This window comes from Entelurus aequoreus, linkage group LG01 (assembly GCF_033978785.1).
Source record: "Entelurus aequoreus isolate RoL-2023_Sb linkage group LG01, RoL_Eaeq_v1.1, whole genome shotgun sequence".
NCBI lineage: Eukaryota > Metazoa > Chordata > Actinopteri > Syngnathiformes > Syngnathidae > Entelurus > Entelurus aequoreus.
This window is the reverse complement of record NC_084731.1, coordinates 85,285,402-85,306,520: the sequence shown is the minus strand read 5'-3', so window position 1 is coordinate 85,306,520 and position 21,119 is coordinate 85,285,402. Positions and strand designations below refer to the sequence as shown.

Below are 21,119 nucleotides of genomic sequence, written 5' to 3'. Positions count from 1 at the left end.
ACATAAAATGAGCAAAATACGAAAATATTAAATGTTATTATAAATGTGCCTGTTACTACATTACATATATACTTACATCATGTATGTACAACCTTAATGGAGGTGTTTGGATGTTGTTTTAACCTCTTAAGACCCAAGCTGTTTGCTTAGATGCTTTTTTTTAATTTCTCTTTGCTATTTGGGCTTATTGGACCCTAATTAGAATAAAAACTAAAAATCATCTTGTTATATGATGTACTTAGCCCATAAGTACACAAACGTGTACTTCATGTTTAGTGACATGCTCATTTTTATTTTTACACTTTTTTTTCCAAATTCCATTGTATAATATGCTTTTCTGACACCACCAGATAGCAGTATAAGTGTCCATATGTCGGCATAAGACCCCAATTCAGTAGTGTACACAATTTTGGAAATAAGAGCTAAAAGGTGCTGTCCACGCATGTGGCCACTAAGGACTTTATTAAGGGCTTTATAGGCAGAATAGAGCAGCTACCATAGGCTCCCTTGTAAGTTGACCAGTGATCACATTTATTTACTATTTAGAATGCATTAAAAAAATACATCCGTCATCATGTTTCTCATAATGATTGGGAATAAGCAAAATAAAATAAAAAAGTGCAGTACCCCTTTAACTAGTAATAGTTGACTGTATGTTGAGTTTTTTTGTTTGTTTTTTTAATTTTTTGTCTTAGTGTGTTTTGCAGTGATCCTGTGTTGTTTCACTTTAAATTTGTTAAGCAGAAAAAAAGCTTTAAAAGTTCAATAGCAAATAGGTTAGTTTTTGTACCTTTTAATCTATTTTTTTAGCATTATGCAGACTTACTAAATAAAGGCATCTTTATACAATAAGCATATCTATAAAAAATAATGTAAATATCTAATAGTAAATATTTTACTTTCTAATTGTACATTATTGTTGGTAATAAATTCATTTAAGCAACAAAAGAAAAAAAGAGGTCTCTCTAAAAAGAGCCAAACATCCCATCACTGGTTACCAATATTGTGTTTTAATTTCCACAGTTGCAGAATGGAAGGAAAATGTTTTTGAGTCTGTTACTAATTTCTTCCTCATCCACCTTGTTCTTGTTCCTTCTGGAAATAGACGACTTCTTACAAACGACCAGCTGGAATAACCACATGCCTTGAGTGCCTACCTGAAGTGCTGCTGTGCTTTCTCTTTTGTCCAAAAATGTCTTTGTAAGATGATTCATCTAATAAGCGCAGACTGAGCGGCAGAGCTTAAAGGGGTCATATTATGACTTTTTTTTCTTCTTCTACATTCAAAACATCCAGAAACTTCAGGGTTCCTAGTTAGAGTCCAGCTTCAGCCAGTGTCTAAGTCGGGGGTCCGCAACCCGCGGCTTTAGATTGTTTAGCGCCGTCATAGTGTCTCCCTGGAGCTTTTTAAAAAATTTATGAAAATGGAAAAAGATGAGGGAAAAATATATTTTTGGTTTTAATACGGTTTCTGTAGGAGGACAAATACGACACAAACATTCCCAATTTGTAAAAAGTCCACTGTTTAACATGTTTATGCTTCACTAATTAGAGTATTTGGCCAGCGCCGTTTTGTCCTTCTAATTCCGGCGGTCCGTGAACTCACCGTAGTTTGTTTACATGTACAACTTTCTCCGAGGCTGCCACAGAAATATGTGTTTTATGCCACTCCTTCTTTGTCACATTTTGTCCACCAAACGTTTTGTGCTGTGCGTGAATGCACAAAGGTGATCTTTGTTGATGTTATTGACATGTTGGAGTGCTAATCAGGCATAATTGGTCAGTGCATGACTGCAAGCTAATCGATGCTAACATGCTATTTAAGCTAGCTGTATGTACATATTGCATCATTATGCCTCATTTGTAGGTATATTTGAGCTCATTTAATTTCCTTTACTTATGTCCTCTGTATTTAATTTATATTTGACCCATTATCAGTATGTAATATTGGCTGCATTTCTGATAGTTGTTTGTGTGCCTTGTTGTTCCAGACCACAGCAAACGTTACCCAGCTTGCTATAGATTGTAATAAATCCATTAGAAGAAGACAGCCTGTGGTTTCCTTTAACTTGGACACACACATCTATACCTTTGACCATTCCAAGCCAGTAATTTCCAGGTGTTATCTCACCCTTTGAGAAGCCTCCATTTTACTAATGTATTCCAATGTAGTAAAAATGTGTAGAATAATTGTCAACATTTCTGTCAACAAAGATTTGCGTCAGCCTGCAACACAGTCATTTTGATAGTATATGCTAATATAGCTAATGTACACACTCGTGTGTTGCCTTCATTATAACACTTATATAGGGCTTTTAATTTTTTGCGGCTCCAGACAGATTTAGTTTTTCGGATTTTTGGTCCAATATGGCTCTTTCAACATTTTTGGTTGCCGACAACATGGTCTAAGTGGAACAACTTCTCGGTTTAAGGCAACAACGATCTACAATACAAGTGAGAGGCATTATTTATGATCTAGAATGAACTTTTACCGACTCTGAGGCGATGCAGCAGCTCATCGGCTCAGTATGCCAATAGCTGCATAAGTGTGTTACCTCAGTGTTAGCGCTTATAATAACAATATTGCGAATACTTTAATATTTAGGTCACGATATGTAAATGGAGTATTAGTGGCTGTTTTTGGATGTTTTTTTAGAGGGCTTTATGGGCACAATAGATTACTCCTATAGGCTTTATTGTTAACCACCTCGTACTTGCCGTATACTACAAATCGGAATATATGAAAAAGAAAGACATATGTCCTGCATAGCGAGTAGGGTTGTCCCGAGACCAATATTTTGGTACTGGTACCAAAGGTATACCACAAAGAATGGCATTATTGGCTTTATTTTAACACAAAATCTTACGGTACATTAAACATATGTTTCTTATTGCAATCGAAGAACAATTTTGTCCTTAAATAAAATAGTGAACATACAAGACAACTTGTCTTTTAGTAGTAAGTAAACAAAAAACAAGGCTCCTAATTTAGTCTGCTGACATATGCAGTGACATACTGTGTCATTTATCATTCTTTTATTTTGTCAAAATTATGAGGGACAAGCTGTAAAAAAATATTATTAATCTATTTAAGTCTAATTTACTGTTAATATCTGCTTAATTTATCTTTTAACATGTTCTGTCTACACTTCTGTTAAAATGTAATAATCACTTATTCTTCTGTTGTTTGATACTCAACATTAGTTCTGGATGATACCACAAATGTAGGTATCGATCTGATACCAAGTGGTTACAGGGTCATACATTGGTCATATTCAAAGTCCTCATGTGTCCAGGGACATATTTCCTGAGTTTATAAACATAATATGAATTTTTTAAAAAGGAAAAAAGATTTTGTGACGATAAAAAATATCGATGTAATCATAATTACAGTGGATGTCAGGTGTAGATCCCCCCAAGGCATTTGTTTACATTCAGGAGCGCTATCTTTTGTTAGCGGTGACGCCGGTGATCTATTGTATCCTTCTACGGTGAGTAGTGAAGCATGTTTAGCTATTCCTCGTCCTGCAGGGATGATACTAGTAAGAAACATACTTTATTTGTCGCCATGGAGGCGAGGATTAGTGATTTAGAAGTACCTAAAACACTGCCGACTGCGGATAGATGTTAGCTGCCAGCTAGCTAGCCATGTCTTAAAGCACCTCTTCCTGAGGGCATTTCAGTGTTATAACTTCACCTTTATCTTTAGTTTTTAAGCCAAAATGTGTCCGTTTTCCCTTTTCTGTCTACACACTGTCTGCTTGTAAGTACTCCGTCATTGTGCGCTGCCGAACATGCTCCTCTGCTCGTAAAACCAGCAATGACACGATGTGAAGACGCACCGTCATGCCCGTTAAAAAATTTTTTCAAACAGATTAGTACCGTCTTAGATTCATTAGTACCGCGATACTATACTGGTACCGGTATACCGTACAACCCTAATAAGGAGTGTGAAGGATAGGCAAAATTCGCAAAAAAGTGCAGTTCCCCTTTAAGTACAGTCGTAGACGGGTAGTTATTGTCATCATGCATCACTCTCAGATGAAAACGGTTTTACCAGAGTGGACCAAAGTCGTCTTTTAGATAGATAGATAGATAGATAGTACTTTATTGATTCCTTCAGGAGAGTTCCCTCAGGAAAATTAAAATTCCAGCAGCAGTGTACAGAATTGAGATCGAATTTAAAAAAGTAAATAATGGGGGTATAAATGAAAACAAAATAGAAAAATATTACAATAGAATAAAAACAAAAAGCATCAATGAGAATACAAATATAACAGTAAAATAAGACTATAACAAGAGAAACTAGGCATTAGTGACCATGTTATGAAAACGTATTACACTGTTATTGTTTTGCATCCCCCGTCATTCTAGTACCCCCCCTCCCTCCCAGAGAGGAGTTGTTCAGTCTAACGGCGTGTGGGACAAAGTAGTTTTTTAGTCTATTAGTCCTGCACTTGGGATGAAGCAGTCTAGCACTGTCACTTATGAAGCAGACTGAGTGTGCTGGTGTGGGGTCAGAAAAATAAAAATACTTTTTAAGAGATCTGACTATGTCCTCTGCTTCCCACTGGACACCATCCAAGAGGTGGATGTTAAAAGGATGTTGGCATCTATAATAGGAAACCCCTCTCGCCCCCTCCACTACTGTGGAAACCCTTCACAACAGACATTAATACAGTGCATTCCTTTCTGAAATCATTTATTACCCTTTTACGGACTGAAACGTCAGTTGCTCGTACTTACCTCCCGTTTCCAAAACCCTCCAAAGCATATAAAGCGATTAAGCGTTGGTATTGTGAATGATTTACAACCCTGCTTTGCCCTGACTGGAGTCTGCTCTGACTCTTTACAGGGACCATAAGGCTCCATCAGATAGCAGCTAACACTTATTTCCGACCTTGCAGCCACAGCGTGTGCGCCGAGGAGATGACGGCAGCCCCGGATCCGTCTTAAACCTCCTGACTCGCGCCTTTTGTTCGAGCCCGCGTCAGCGCCAATTCATCCTGATCCTCGCAGGAAACGTGCGTTTGACCAAAATGAGTCACGGTGTCGTCAGAAGACATTGCAGAAAGCGAGCACTTCTTTGCAAACGATTACCAGCTGCACATTTTTTTTATTTTTTTTTTACACGAACAGCTGTCAAATGCCAACGTTGGGACTATGTTAACTTCTGTAAGGATTTATCAGGCTGAAAGCATTGATAAAATGTTCATATGTGACATGAAAGCAAAGTGGAGTGGTGTAGTCATACTTACTACAGTAGAGGTGGTGTTGTGTTGATATCGTTAAACTGTTAATGGCACTCACTAATAATAATAGGTTTTATTTGTAAAAAGCACTTTACATTGAGTAGACAACCTCAAAGTGCTACAGTGTATTAAAAAAAAAGATAATAAAAATAAATACAAATAAAAACTAGAACAGCCTAATAGCTAGAACTAGTATGCATATATCTAAAAAAAGGCTTTTTTTTAAAAAGAAGGGTTTTTAAGCTATTAGGGGATGTCTCCACCGATGATCCCCATCGGATTCTTTGGCCTCAACTCCGATCAGATTTTGAGCCCCGATACTTTTGACAATAAACTGAAGAACATTTTGTAAGCAAGTAACTAAAGTAAACATAATTGCACATTTTTAAGAAGCTTATCTTATATTGTATATTCTGGACTATAACCCGCTACTTTTTTCTTACTCTTTGAACCTTGCGGCTTATAAAACGGCGCGGCTAATTTATGGATTTTTCCTCACTGACGGCCATAATAAAAATAGTATTTAAAAAAAACACACAAAAAAAACAAGCAAAAGCACAGAGGGTGTTTTATTGTTTGTGCTATGGCGCCATCTTTTGGATGAATGCATTCACTGCAGGTGCTGCAGTGTCCTTCAATTTACCGGTAGTGTTTTCAACAGGAAAGAGAATTGCCGTTCAGTCTTCTAGCCGTCCATAGCGTTTTTACTGCCATAGATTCTTCATTCATAAGTTTGATAGTAAAACTAAAACTGTTTATACTTACCAAACTGCCCAATAAACTGAAGAACATTTTGTAAGCAAGTAACTAAAGTAAACATTATTGCACATTTTTAAGAAGCTTATCTTATATTGTAAATTCTGGACTATAACCCGCTACTTTCTTTTTACACTATTAACCTTGCGGCTTATAAGTCGGCGCGGCTAATTTATGGATTTTTCCTCACTTACGGCCATAATAAAAATTGTATTTTAAAAAACCCCCCAAAAAAACAGCAAAAACCCAGAGGGTGCTTTATTGTTTGTGATATGGCGCCATCTTTTGGATGAATTCATTCACTGCAGGTGCTGCAGTGTCCTTCAATTTACCGGTAGTGCTTTCAAGAGGAAAGAGAATTGCCGTTCAGTCTTCTAGCCGTCCATAGCGTTTTTACTCCCATAGATTCTTTATTCATAACTCCAAGCAACGTTTGTAAGTTTTATAGTAAAACCAAAACTGTTTATACTTACCAAACCGCCCAATAAACTGAAGAACATTTTGTAAGCAAGTAACTAAAGTCAATATAATTGCACATTTTTAAGAAGCTTATCTTATATCCTAAATTATGGACTATTACCCACTACTTTCTTTTTACACTTTGAACCTTACGGCTTATAAAACGGTGTGGCTAATTTATGTATTTTTCCTCACTGACAGCCATAATAAAAATAGTATAAAAAAATACAGGCAAAGTGTTTTATTGTTTATGCTATGGCGCCATCTGTTGGAGGAATTCATTCACTGCAGGTGCTGCAGTGTCCTTCGATTTACCGGCAGTGCTTTCAACAGGAAGGAGAATTGCCGTTCAGTCTCCTAGCCGTCCATAGCGTTTTTACTCCCATAGACTCTTCATTCATAACTCCAAGAAACGTTTGTAAGTTTTATAGTAAAAATAAAACTGTTTATACTTACTAAACCGTCCATTGTGTGATTTTGACATGTGTGTACTTGCTAGCGTCATTACCATTAGCTAATATGCTAACACAATTAAGAGTTATGGTCTTAGTATTATTAACTTACAATGGCATTATTTTTGGTGGTGTTTCAGTTTCACAAATTCCTCAGTAAATTCACCAAGACGTCACAGTGGAGTTATTGAGTCTGTTTAGCTGATTGAGAGCTAGCGTCCGCAGCTTGTGGATCCATGACGATGACTTCTGTTTTGCTTGATCAGCCGTTTTATTGCCTTGACAAAAAAACACCGTTTGGAAACAATTCAGGTATGTAAATAAACCATTTTTGGTATTTAATGCTACATACATTTCTTGAATAAAATAAAGTGTCTAGTGCACAATAAGTATAACTAAAGAAAAGCAAAAACTATTGGCTCCAATTTTTTAATTATTTGTGTTTTTCCCCTTAAAGCCTTCCTGTATCCAGAGACTTACTTTTTAAGTTTGTAAACAATTACAAAAAAACACCCCAAAAATATTTTATAGTAATAAAAACAAAAAAAGGAAAAATATTGTATACACACATACATATACATATATAAATATGTGTATGTAATAATCATGTTGGTATGATCTATGTACTGATACTATACTGATAGTATCTACATCTGGATTATTGATCACCCCTACTTTACATTGAAGCTTTAGCAGTTTGCTTCTCGTGTCATCCTGTGTAGCATGCATAGCCATTCCTTTCCGCCAGACTTCCAGTGATAATGTTACTTGGAAGAAACTTTATTTTGAGGGTGGTGATTCGCATATTAGGAGCATTGCAGTGTCTACTGTAGATAGACGACGTTTGAAGAAATTCATGCAAGTCCTACATGTGTGTAACGAGGAAATGTAATTATGGTTACACTTTAGTATGGGGAACATATTCTAAGTCACAAAGACTTAATTTAGAGTTATTTGGACACTAGGGGAACATATAAGGGTTATGGTTAGGGTTACTAATAAGCAATAGTTCTGAGGTTATTGAGGGAAGACTCTTAGTTAATGGCTTACTGGTTGTATGATAAGGCCATGCAGGATAAGGCATTACTAAGTACTTAATAATGACTAATTAAGAGCAAATATGTTACTCATTTGCATGTTAATAAGCAACAAATTAATGGTGAATATGTTCCCCATACTAAAGTGTTACCGTAATTATTTCTCTCTGAGCGTGCATCCTTTTTGAAGGAATCTTTCTTGTGAGTACATTCTTTAGCCATATCCCGTTAAGCTCATCAGCTGATCACTGATGAGTTAATATTGTATCGGTATTTGTATCGGCCGATATCACTGATGTATGATCAGTATCGTAATCGGCAGCATAAAACCTGGATCCAAACATCGCTACTGCAGATCTTTGAGGATGTGCCAAACCGACCGAATAAAAGGGACTGTGACTTTGAATTCCTCCTTACCTGTGACCGAGAGCTCTGTAGTCCTCCGCACCACAAAGTTTCCAAACTGTAATTCGCAGGTGTAATTCCCAATGTCATCTTCCCGAACTTCCTTGATGGAGAGGATGTCGCTCCGCCTCTCGATTGTCTGTCTCCACTGCTTTGGCTTGCACTCCTATGTTTCAGGCAGAGGAAAGACACCTTGAGAATAATGGCGGTAGAACGTTACACAATGAGGATATTTGCCTAAATCCTCATCTATTGTTAATTCAGGATGGCTTTCCAAAAAAAAAAAAAAAAAAAAAAAAAAAAAAAAAAAAAAAAAATCATATTCACTTTTAGTTAGAGCTGAGCCTTCTGTGATTTTGGGCCACTGAACCACCCGAGGCAAAAGGAAATTGGGGCACTGCGGGGTTTGGCCTCAGACTGTGGCCTAAGAAAGCGTGAGCCAAATACTGGAGGCTTAAACACCCACAGTCATTATCCGCTATTTTAATCGGGTTTGGTGGGAGACTGAAAAAGAACTGTTCAATCTTATATTGGTTCTACATCACACACACACACACAACTTTGGGGACACCTGGCCATCATTTTGCAATAGATCGCATTTGATGGAGTGGAGGTTTTGTTCTTTTGCTCCAAACTCTTGCGAGTACGCCTTTATGGACCCACTTTGTGCATTTTCCAAATAATTCTTTGAAAATAGTTTTGTATTGTAACCGCGTGACCTAGAGGCACTTCCCGATGTCCATTTAGGCCATGTCTACACTAAGCCGGATAACCCCTTAAACCAGGGGTGTCCAAAGTGCGGCCCGGGGGCCATTTGTGGCCCGCAGCTAATTGTTTACCGGCCCGCCACACATTCTGGAAATACTATTGTAAAAATAAAAAAGAACATTCAAAAAAGTGGAATGAGGTGAAATCTAATGAGAAAAAGTTGCAATGTTGACACAAAAGGTGCCATGCAGGCTGTTTTTTTTCCTTTTGTCTTTCTTTATTCTTTTTTTGCCATTGCTCAAAAAAAAAAAATAATGACAAAAAATCCATGTTATAATGAGTTATTTTCAGGGCTCCAATTACTTCAAATATTTCACTTTAAAATGTTTTATGTGGTATATATTCCATATATTGTGTAGTAGCCATATAAAAACATCAACGTTTTCTTTGACAAAAGCGCATTAAACAAACCAAATAATTGTTCCAGCATAAAATCGACAGATATATCTGAAGTTGATCTCGTAACTTAAGTGTTGAAAGTAAAATAAAAACCTAATAAAAATGTATCACTTTATGAGTGGGGCACCTTTTGGATTCCAAATATATTTAGTGATTTTTTATTTATCTTTTCACTGTGATTACTCAAAAATATGAAAAAATTAAAATCAATGGTGTCCTGCATTGTTGATCTTTTAGGGCTCTAATTACTAAATATTGCATATTTCAGTTTTACTATAAAAAAACTAAGTTGTTTTTGACAGAAAAGCCATAAAACATTTTTTTTAATTTGTATTACTTTATATCAACTTGAAGTTGATATAGAGATTTACTGTAAGCGTTAAATAATTTAAAAATAATAATAATCTGACTTATTTTTAACATTTTAATGACTGAGAACCTTTATGGTCCCCGGGACCCTTAAAGGTAAAATAAATAACAAAATCCATATTTTTGGTTATAGTTTGAAAATGAAAAATATCAAAATGGCCCCCACATGCTTTAATTTTTCCGTGTGCGGCCCTCAGTGGAAAAAGTTTGGACACCCCTGCCTTAAACTAATAATTATTTAGCCTAAGCCTCGTTTCAGCCACACTAAATCAGCGTTTAAGGTCCCCCTCCTCGGACAATTTTTTACACGGGTAAGTGCGCCGTGTATTTCTTAAAAGCTTTGTATGGACTCATTGATCGTTTACAAACTGAGTTCGGAGAGGAAGTGACGCCAGAAAGACCGCGCCCCACACAGGAAGTGACGTCAGAAAGAACGCACCACAGCCAGCTGCATAACAACCCAGGTTTAGACCGATTTTTTTTGTTCTTCTCACCCCCCATTGTTTACCTGTATCGTCAGCGATCCTGTTCTGTCTCCCTGTAATGTTTGTCTGATCTTGAATGGGATTGTGCTGAACATTTTAATTTCCCCTAGGGGATTAATAAAGTATTTCTGATTCTGATTCTGATTCTGAACCCGTTCGGTAACTCGGCGGCAACCACTAGAAAGATGTAGGCGAGTCATCCAGACATGCCCGTGTTTCTCCTTCTTGTACATGTACCGTATTTTCCGCACTATAAGGCGCGCCTTATAATCCGGTGCGCCTTATATATGGACCAATATTGAGCCACAACAAACCTAAACTTCATTTTCATAAAGTTTAGGTCTCGCAACTACGGTAAGCAGCCGCCGACTTCATTTTCCCCCGTAGAAGAAGAAGTTCTTCTTCTATGGTAAGCAGCATCTAATGGATGCATAGGTGCGCCTTATAATCCGGTGCGCCTTATAGTGTGGAAAATACGGGTACAGACGCTTTTGGAAATCACACATGAATACATTAAGAGAAGGCAACGGGCGATTGCAGCTATTTGGGATACAACACATCTCAGACGGCAACATAGCAATATTTAGCGACGGTTTTGGATAAGGCCTGGAAGAACGGCAGCCTGGTGGGATATGTTTGTCACCGAGTGTGTTGTGTCAGAGGAACGGCAAGAGAACTTTCCAATGTCCAGTTCAGCTGTGATTCTACTTAGCGAAAAACTTTGTCCATTTGTCGAAGGAGAGACGAGAATGCGGGCTACCGTGGACAAGGGAAGACTATGAAAAATAGCGAATGCATTTGGACTGGCAAAGCAGACTATCAGTTATTGTCCGCCATGTATGTCGAGTGATTACTCAATGTATAGTTTTGTACTCCATAAATATTGTGAAGCCATGAAGTGGTTGCGGCCGTCAAGTACGACCGCCAATTTCAGCCTACAAGCACAGTGTCCTGTTGTTGGTTGTTGTAAAATGTTATTTATCACATTGTTTACTTTCATACGTCCATTAAAGATGTGATTCATGTATGATGGCTCAGGTGTGATTCACTACAATAGTCTAACAGCTGCTGATGGTGAGGCAAGCAAGGTTTACTGTTAAAAGAAATGTGGCAATAGGCTACATTGAAACACAGGGTAAGAATACACTTCCAGGTCAGAGGTGACTATGACGCACACGTTTTTTTCCGCTAGGTCGTGTTGCGCCGGCGGACGGAGGGGCCAAGAGGTCTTAAACGGTGGCATTGTTGTGTGTGGACATGGATAAGGTTAGGTGGGATTTACCCTGGATAACCTTATCTGGCTTAGTGTAGAAGGGGCCTCAGCACAGATGTCAGAGTGTTATAAAGGTGTATAGCCCAATTTACAAGCCAGATATCCCCCAAAAGAGCTAAATGTGATGTAGTGGAACCATACAAACCAAGACTTTTCACAAGCTTTAAAAGGTTAAACATCAGCAAATTTGACTTTTTAAAACACCCTTTTGCACAAGGAGTTCAAGGAGTACAAAAGCAAAAACTGTCAAGGCAATTTGGACCATGTTCGTAATTTTTATGTGTCTAGTATCAGTACTTCTTGTCCTATTGCTTTTGTTTAGTCAGTATTTCCTGCTTGGTCTCTGTTCTACAGCACCTTTACTTTCTGTTCTTTGTCCTGCCAGCACACCCGTTCCTCATTGTTAATTAGTTCTATTTAGTGCCACCTTGTTTCTTCCTTTAGTCCTTATTCATTATGTAGTGTGGTGTTTCTTTGTGAGTTTCTGCTAGACCTTTATTATTTTTCTTCTGCTTGATTCCTAATTAAACAACATTCTGCCTGCACATCGCCCGCCCTTTCTGCATCTTGGGATCACGACAACAGCCAACATGCGGCATCGTCACATATTTTTTTGTTTGCTACTGGTTGGATCCATGTATTGAAGTACTAGTAGAATGGAAAAAACAAGTTGCGTCCATATTGAAGCTATTATCATATATATCAGTCAATCAATCAATCAATCAGTCAAAGTTTACCGTTATAGCCCTAATCACAAGTGTCTCAATGGGCTGCACAAGTCACAACGTTATCTGATTTATGACACCAAAGAACTTAGGAAGTTTGTGAGTGAATACATATGATCAAAACAGTATCAATCTCACCAAGATTCACGAGCCATTTTGAGAGATAATGAGCAGGTCAGTCACGTGATCCGTGACGTAGAGTTTGGTAACCAGAAATCCCTTCCCCATCAACAACAATGATAATCATGCAGACTTTGTTAGAGCCAAATACAATTACTTTGGGAGAATTAGGATCCAGAACTTTGTATTTTTTAGCCTAAATACAAGAAGGAAGAGCTACAAGTTTTAAGAAGCTGGGTGCTAAACAGATCCAGCTTTAGTGAAACATTAGGATAGGATAGACTTTGATTTATCCCACGATGTGGAAATTACATTGTTGCAGTAGAGGTTTTTACATACAGTAACGGAAGTAAAGCGTAATAAAAAAACAAAAAATACTACATATCACTCACTATGTATAGATAGAAAGTAAAATACAACAAAAAAATAACACTAATTGTATATATTGCTAAGTGCTAAACAAGAAATACAAACTATGAACATAATAAAACTAAATATGTCCGATAATGGCTTTTTTGCCGATATCCGATATTCTGATATTGTCCAACTCTTAATTACCGATTCCGATATCAACCGATACCGATATATACAGTCGTGGAATTAACACATTATTATGCCTAATTTTGTTGTGATGCCCCGCTGGATGCATTAAACAAGGTAACAAGGTTTTCCAAAATAAATCAACTCAAGTTATGGAAAAAAAATGCCAACATGGCACTGCCATATTTATTATTGAAGTCACAAAGTGCATTATTTTTTTTAACATGCCTCAAAACAGCAGCTTGGAATTTGGGACATGCTCTCCCTGAGAGAGCATGAGGAGGTTGAGGTGGGCGGGGTTGGGGGTGCGGGGTTGAGGTGTGTGGGGGGCGGGGGTAGGGTGTAGCGGGGGGTTGTATATTGTAGCGTCCCGGAAGAGTTAGTGCTGCAAGGGGTTTTGGGTATTTGTTTTGTTGTGTTTATGTTGTGTTACGGTGCGGATGTTCTCCCGAAATGTGTTTGTCATTCTTGTTTGGTGTGGGTTCACAGTGTGGCGAATATTTGTAACAGTGTTAAAGTTGTTTATACCGCCACCCTCAGTGTGACCTGTATGGCTGTTGTCCAAGTATGCATTGCATTCACTTGTGTGTGTGAAAAGCCGTAGATATTATGTGATTGGGCCGGCACGCAAAGGCAGTGCCTTTAAGGTTTATTGGCGCTCTGTACTTCTCCCTACGTCCGTGTACCGCTCCGTACAGCAGGGTTTTAAAAAGTCGTAAATTTTACTTTTTGAAACCGATAATTTCCGATATTACATTTTAAAGCATTTATCGGCCGATAATATCGGCAATCCGATATTATCGGACATCTCTAAATAAAACGATTGCTTACTGTACAATGTCTGCTCTCACTGCAATGACGAGTGATGGGATGTTCATTACTTCCCCATTAGGTGAAGAATTAATCATGATCGACACGAAAGGTTAAAAGGAAAAGTTGCTACCTGCAGACACCGTTTTCGGTCGTCATATTTTTGTCTCCATCTCTGGGTATAAATTAAATGTCACAGGCGGTACAGCTCGGTTGGTAGAGTGGCCGTGCCAGCAACTTGAGGGTTCCAGGTTCGATCCCCGCTTCCGCCATCCTAGTCACTGCCGTTGTGTCCTTGGGCAAGACACTTGACCCACCTGCTCCGAGTGCCACCCACACTGGTTTAAATGTAACTTAGATATTGGGTTTCACCATGTAAACGCGCTTTGAGTCACTAGAGAAAAGCGCTATATAAAAATATAATTTAAAAAATCCACTTCTAGGATCATGGTTGAATCCTTCTATTATCCAGATGAGAGGCATGATTTATAATCTAGAATATAATGTTGACGAGCAGCAGCAGCAGGACATCAGCCAGTTTAATGCTGCAGCATAATCTCTGTTATCAATACACCGTTAAAAAATAGTTTGTCTGCGTTAGCGCTTATAATAACAATATCGCTAATGTTTGGTCAATATTCAAGTCACAATATGTAAATAGGTTAATGTTGGTGGGTTTTGACTCAATTGTTAGCAGACTTTTAATTAATTAATTTATTTACGACTTAGAAAAAAAATTAACATAATTAATTAATGTCTTACATAAGGGTGCTAAATGATAAACAGCACATCTCTATCTAATTTTTGCATATTTCCAGTACGACTGATCTGATGATATGGTCAGAGTGCAGAGGCCTTCCCATCGCAACGTCATCCCACCCCAAAACTACGTGTATTGCCGCAAACATTCACAGCGGAATATTCAAAACGGCCGTCTAAAATAGTGGCATTTTGTGATGTTTTGTCGGCATTTTCCAATACTTTGCCGATTGTAAATACAATTGGATATGGTTTAATGGCTACAATGAAACACAATTAAGCATATAAAGTCAACTTGTGTTTCCACTCTACTGCTACTTAAACAGGGAACTGCACTTTTTGGGGAATTCTGCCTATCATTCACTATCCTCTATGTAAGCCATATGTTTTTCTTTTTATTAATGCATTCTAAGCCGTAAAATATGGCAAGTACGAGGTGGCTAACAATGCATCTAACGGGAGTACACTATTCCGCCCATAAAGCCTTCTACAAAAACCGCCAACAATAGTATATTTACATATCGTGACCTGAATATTAACCAAGTATTAGCGAGATTGTTATTATAAGCGCTGATGCAGACAAACTATTTTTATCACAGGGAGCTAACTAGCTTGTGCAGAGCTAACTAGCTTGTGCAGCTGCAGTTGTTGACATACTGAGCTGCAGCTGCCGCATCACCTGAGTTGGTGAAAGTTAATTCGAGATAATAAATTATGCATCTCATTTGTATAGTAGACAGTTGTGGCCATAAACTGAGACGTTGGTCAACTTATAGAAAAAGACTTGTTTGCAACTTTTTACTTTTGTCTTCGTGAGAATGATAGTTAATTATTCATCTAAGCGGGAAGATATGAACATCCCATCAGTCCAAATCCCAGTGAGAGCAGACATTGTACAGTAAGTTTTATTATGTTCGTAGTTTGTATATTTTGTTCAGCACTTTGCAAAACAAAACATGATGCTTAGTGTTTCAGTAAAGCTTCATCTGTGTAGCACACAGCTTCTAAAACTTGTAGCTCAACCTCTGCATAGTCAGACTTAAAAATATAAGCTTATGGATCATCATTTGTCCCAAAGTAGTCGTTGTTGGCTCTTATGAAGTCTGTCACGTGTATTAGGTTTGAATGTTGGAATGCCTTTGGGAAATTATTGATTGATTGATTGAGACTTTTTTTAGTAGATTGCACAGTACAGTACATATTCCGTACAATTGACCACTAAATGGTAACACCCGAATACGTTTTTCAACTTGTTTAAGTCGGGGTCCACGTTAATCAATTCATGGTATAAATATATACTATCAGCATAATACAGTCATCAGGTTTAGTCAACCAAACTTAGGTTTGGTTGATATCAGCATTTCATTACGCCACCAAATGCTTGAAATGAGCAAAATATGTAAATATTACATGTTATTATGAATGTAGCTGTTACTACATTACATACATACCTACAGTGTGTATATCAAATGTTGTTGGAGGCTTTGGAATGTTTTTTTTTTAGAGCGCTCCATTGTTAGCTGACTTTTGCTAGTGTTGTTTTATGATATAGAATGCATAACAAAAGAAAAACGTGTGCTTCTCTCACGTAAGGACTGTGAATGATAGACAACATTCCAAAAAACAGCGCAATTCCCCTTAAAGCATTAAGCCAATGTTGGACCTATTCATGCATGAGTAAGTAACATGTTTGATGGACGCTGATTTATGCTGCGTGATCGTTTGTCGGTGTTGTCAATCAATTTACTTGTAACATAAACTATGTATGATATAGGTCTCCGGTAGGTTGTGAGTTCAAACCCCGGCCGGGTCATACCAAAGACTATAAAAATGGGATCCATTACCTCCCTGCTTGGCACTCAGCATCAAGGGTTGGAATTGGGGGTTAAATCACCAAAAATGATTCCCGGGCACGGCTACGCTACTGCTCACTGCTCCCCTCACCTCCCAGGGGGTGATCAAGGGGATGGGTCAAATGCAGAGGACAAATTTCACCACACCTAGTGTGTGTGTGACAATCAATCACTTTAACTTTAACTTAACTGTTGCAATCCAAATAATTTGTTGTCATCTATTATTAGGCATCTGCAGTTGCTTAATAATGAGAAGTAGTGTTGTCTCGATACCATATATTGGTACCGGTACCACAATTATTTCGCTACTTTTCGGTACTTTTCTAAATAAAGGGGACCACAAAAAATTGCATTATTGTCTTTATTTTAACAAAAAATATTAGGGTACATTAAACATACACTACCGTTCAAAAGTTTGGGGTCACCCAAACAATTTTGTGGAATAGCCTTCATTTCTAAGAACAAGAATAGACTGTCGAGTGTCAGATGAAAGTTCTCTTTTTCTGGCCATTTTGAGCGTTTAATTGACCCCACAAATGTGATGCTCCAGAAACTCAATCTGCTCAAAGGAAGGTCAGTTTTGTAGCTTCTGTAACGAGCTAAACTGTTTTCAGATGTGTGAACATGATTGCACAAGGGTTTTCTAATCATCAATTAGCCTTCTGAGCCAATGAGCAAACACATTGTACCATTAGAACACTGGAGTGATAGTTTCTGGAAATGGGCCTCTATACACCTATGTAGATATTGCACCAAAAACCAGACATTTGCAGCTAGAATAGTCATTTACCATATTAGCAATGTATAGAGTGTATTTCTCTAAAGTTAAGACTAGTTTAAAGTTATCTTCATTGAAAAGTACAGTGCTTTTCCTTCAAAAATAAGGACATTTCAATGTGACCCCAAACTTTTGAACGGTAGTGTATGTTTCTTATTGCCAGTCTGTCCTTAAAATAAAATAGTGAACATACAAGAAAACTTGTCTTTTAGTAGTAAGCAAACAAAGGCTCCTAATTTAGCTGCTGACATATGCAGTAACATATTGTGTCATTTTCCATTCTATTATTTTGTCAAAATTATTAAGGACAAGTGGTAAAAAAATGAATTATTAATCTACTTGTTCATTTACTGTTAAAATCTGCTTACTTTCTCTTTTAAAATGTTCTATCTACACTTCTGTTAAAATGTAATAATAAGTTATTCTTCTGTAGTTTTGGATGATACCACCAATTTGGGTATCAATCCGATACCAAGTAGTTACAGGATCATACATTGGTCATATTCAAAGTCCTCATGTGTCCAGGGACATATTTCCTGAGTTTATAAACATTAATATAGATTTAAAAAAAACGAAAGAAGATGTTGTGATGCCAAAAAATATAAACGTAATCATAGTAGTATCGACTAGATACGCTACTGTACTTGGTATCATTACAGTGGATGTTAGGTGTAGATCCACCAATGGCGGATGTTTACATTTTGATGCCGGTGAGCTACAGTGTGTAGTGAAGCATGTTTAGCTATTCCTCGTCCTGCAGGGATGATACTTGTAAGAAACTTACTTTATTTGTCGCCATGGAGGCGAGGATTAGTGATTTAGAAGTAGCTAAAACACTGCAGACTGGGGGTGGACTTTAGCCGCTAGCTATCTAGCCATGTCTTAAAGCACCTCTTCCGGAGGGCGTTTCAGTGTTATAACTTCATCTTTATCTTTAGTTTTTAAGCCAAAATGCATCCGTTCTCCCTTTTCTGTCTACACACTGTGTCTGCTTGTAAGTATTCTGTGATTGTGCACTGCCGAACATGCTCATCTGCTTGTAAACCAGCAATGACAGGACGTGACGACGACAGGGGTGCGGGGGGTGGCGGACCGGTACTTTTCAGAGGTGGTATAGTACCAAAAATGATTCATTAGTATTGTGGTACTATACTAATACCGGTATACCGTACAACCCAAATGTGAAGTTAATGTTTGCTAATATTGGAGCCTTGGGTATTGGTTGTGCTCTGTCTTACAGTACAGACCGAAATTACAGTATATTTATTGTGACTGAGACAACATCTTACCTTGTACCACTTGATCTGAGGCTCCACTCCTGACTGGGTGTAATCTTCGATGCCAGCGCAGGTGATGTCCTTGCTTTTGCTCAGCTCCGCCTTCTCAAAGAACCTCATCTTGGCGTTGTAGCAGAGGTCTGTGTCATTTTCTGCCACGGTGAGGGACATGGAGACCTTCATGCAGTAGGTGGAGTTCCTGCAACATAATGGGGAAGGAATTACTACAAATATAACAATAAATCCCACAAATGTCGTTCATGTTCGGTCTAAATTGTGGCTATAACCAAATACACTGTACAAGCATTGAGGCACTGGCAGTAATATTAGAATCAGAAAAATGGGATTAGGGCTGGGTGATATGGCTGAAAACTGTATCATTATAGACATTTTTTTATATTGATCGATATCGATAATTGATTTTTTTTATGACTTATTTAAGCCTGACAATAAATAGAGTAATGCAGTTTCCAACTTACCAAGGGTGCTATTTATCAGTGAATATTGTGTCTGGTAGCCAAGTAGGATGAGCGCGGCTAAGGTAGCAACATTATTGCAGAGCATTTGAAGGTAGTTGCAGTTTTGAGACACTAGATGGCATTAGTGTAAAAGCTATTGAACACTACACAGTGTAGTTTGGGAAGTTACTCATTAAACGAACACAGTCAGGATGTTGCCGAACCGTCTGCATTAAAACCAACAAAACTAAAGACAAGTGTCTGTTATTGAGTTGGTATATCAAGATATCACAGTTTCTCTTCTCAGTCCATGCAGAGAATCCAGAGCGAGACAGAAAGACGGCACAACCAAACTTCGTAGTTGATACGCGTTACGTGATTGGCTGTTAGCGTGTCACGCTGTCGGTAAAATACAGTTGTCTACTAGAAACTAGAAACAATATACTTTCCTTGGCAGAATAAACATTGAATATTGTTGACATATTATTGTTGTAAAGTGGTAATGTTTAGAGTTATGTTTAGTTAAATATGTTTAGTAAATATGTATTGCTCAGACAACAATGTGTTTGTAGAAGCTAAGATTTGGGTATGACGTTGTAGTGGGGAGAAACAGTGTCTTTTGTATTCATGTTAGCATTTAAGCTGGCTCGTCATTAGCGCACTAACTCATCAATCAAGACCATTGAGTGTCTTTATAACCGCACCTTGAAAGTCCTAGACAAGAAGAGTATACGATATCATCATTGCCAAATTTTAACCAAATACAATATTTTAAGTTTCACCAATTTTATTTTGTTACACACACTTAAACTGTTTTTTAAATGCTTGGAAAACTCTGCTCCCCAATTGCTCTGCAAGGCAATTACAAGACTGCAAAGTGGTACCAGATCTACCACCCGAGCAATGTCAAAAGGCATCTGTTGTGTTCCATTCCGTAGAAAATCTTTTGCCCAGACTGCCTTTTCAATAAAAGGACCACAACTATGGAACTCTTTACCGGACACTTTGAAAAGTATACCTGCACTTGTCACTTTCAAAAAACAAACAAAATGATGGCTTGTTGAGCAACAATCGTGTTCCCATGTTTAGTTTTTACTCATTTTTACTAATTGGTTTTTATCTAGTCTGCCCTTTGTCTGTGTTATTATTATTATTGGCTTTTATCTAGTTTGCACTTTGTCTGTATTATTACTATTATCATTATTATCGACTCATTCTATTTTTTATTTTCCTATTTTAATGATGTTGGATCTGTGTTGTTGTTGGGGACAAGTGTTGTAAATTAGCTTTGGCTACAAACACTATGATGCATACATCGGATAACTGTTTCAGATGTCTATGTTTTTGTATCTGTCCCTATTTCAAAAAAATATCTATATATATATATATATATATATAACTTGCTTCTCCAGTAAATGAGCAGTATCACTGGTATGTGAGTTTATCGAAGTGCAGTTATTAATCCCTGCTTTACGCTCATTTTAATTCAAAACAGAAATACCTACGGTCTGGAATTTTACCGCCCTGTCTAATTAATACTGTTATTCGTTAGATGCCTAGTTGAACTGAACATCGGAGTACATGTCCATCTACAAGGTTGCTCACGCTTAAGTAGGCATGGGTCGGTTACCAGTTTTAAGATATACTTAGGTATTTAAAAGACAGTTTCAAAACCACTAAAATTAAACAAAAGTGACGGTTGAAACCCTTCAGGTTAAGGGCGGATGCAGCGGCAATATGAGGACCCTTTCTGACGAACACAGCTCTGCAAGCTCTATGACGGATGAAGGAATCTAGTCCCCTGAACTTTTCTCTTGCTTTAAAATGACTAATAGGGATGTTTGGGATTGCTTCCTCTCCCGTAAAAACACAGACTGCCACACTGGAGGAAGGTTGCCCAATGGGCTAAAAGTGTTTGCGGACATGGCGGCAAGAGAAAGGCAACACGTTGAACACGATCAACAACCATCGCTTCAGGTAAAGTTAAAGCTCCCTTGACATTAAATTATAGTGCTTTCTACCGGGGAAGTCGGAATTTTCGAGTTCCTAATGGGAAACTTCAACTTGAATGCCTCCCATCGTCAGATTTCCTACTCGAGAAGGCTGAGAGTCCTCACTGCCCCCTGAGTTGCCTTGAAAGATGG

The 21,119-nt window shown here is 37.9% G+C and overlaps 1 protein-coding gene across 3 annotated transcripts in view; it reads right to left on the bottom strand.

The window, feature by feature from the left end:
* The window catches only part of LOC133658044 (interleukin-1 receptor accessory protein-like 1), a 496,379-nt gene that overhangs the window by 240,855 nt on the left and 234,405 nt on the right, over positions 1 to 21,119 (bottom strand). For all 3 annotated transcript variants that reach the window (XM_062059657.1, XM_062059673.1, XM_062059665.1), the window contains exons 4-5: positions 18,530 to 18,716; positions 8,374 to 8,527 (exon numbers count right to left, since the gene is read on the bottom strand). In XM_062059657.1, the coding sequence (XP_061915641.1) occupies positions 8,374 to 8,527; positions 18,530 to 18,716 (341 nt within the window). The remainder of the gene's footprint in view (positions 1 to 8,373; positions 8,528 to 18,529; positions 18,717 to 21,119) is intronic.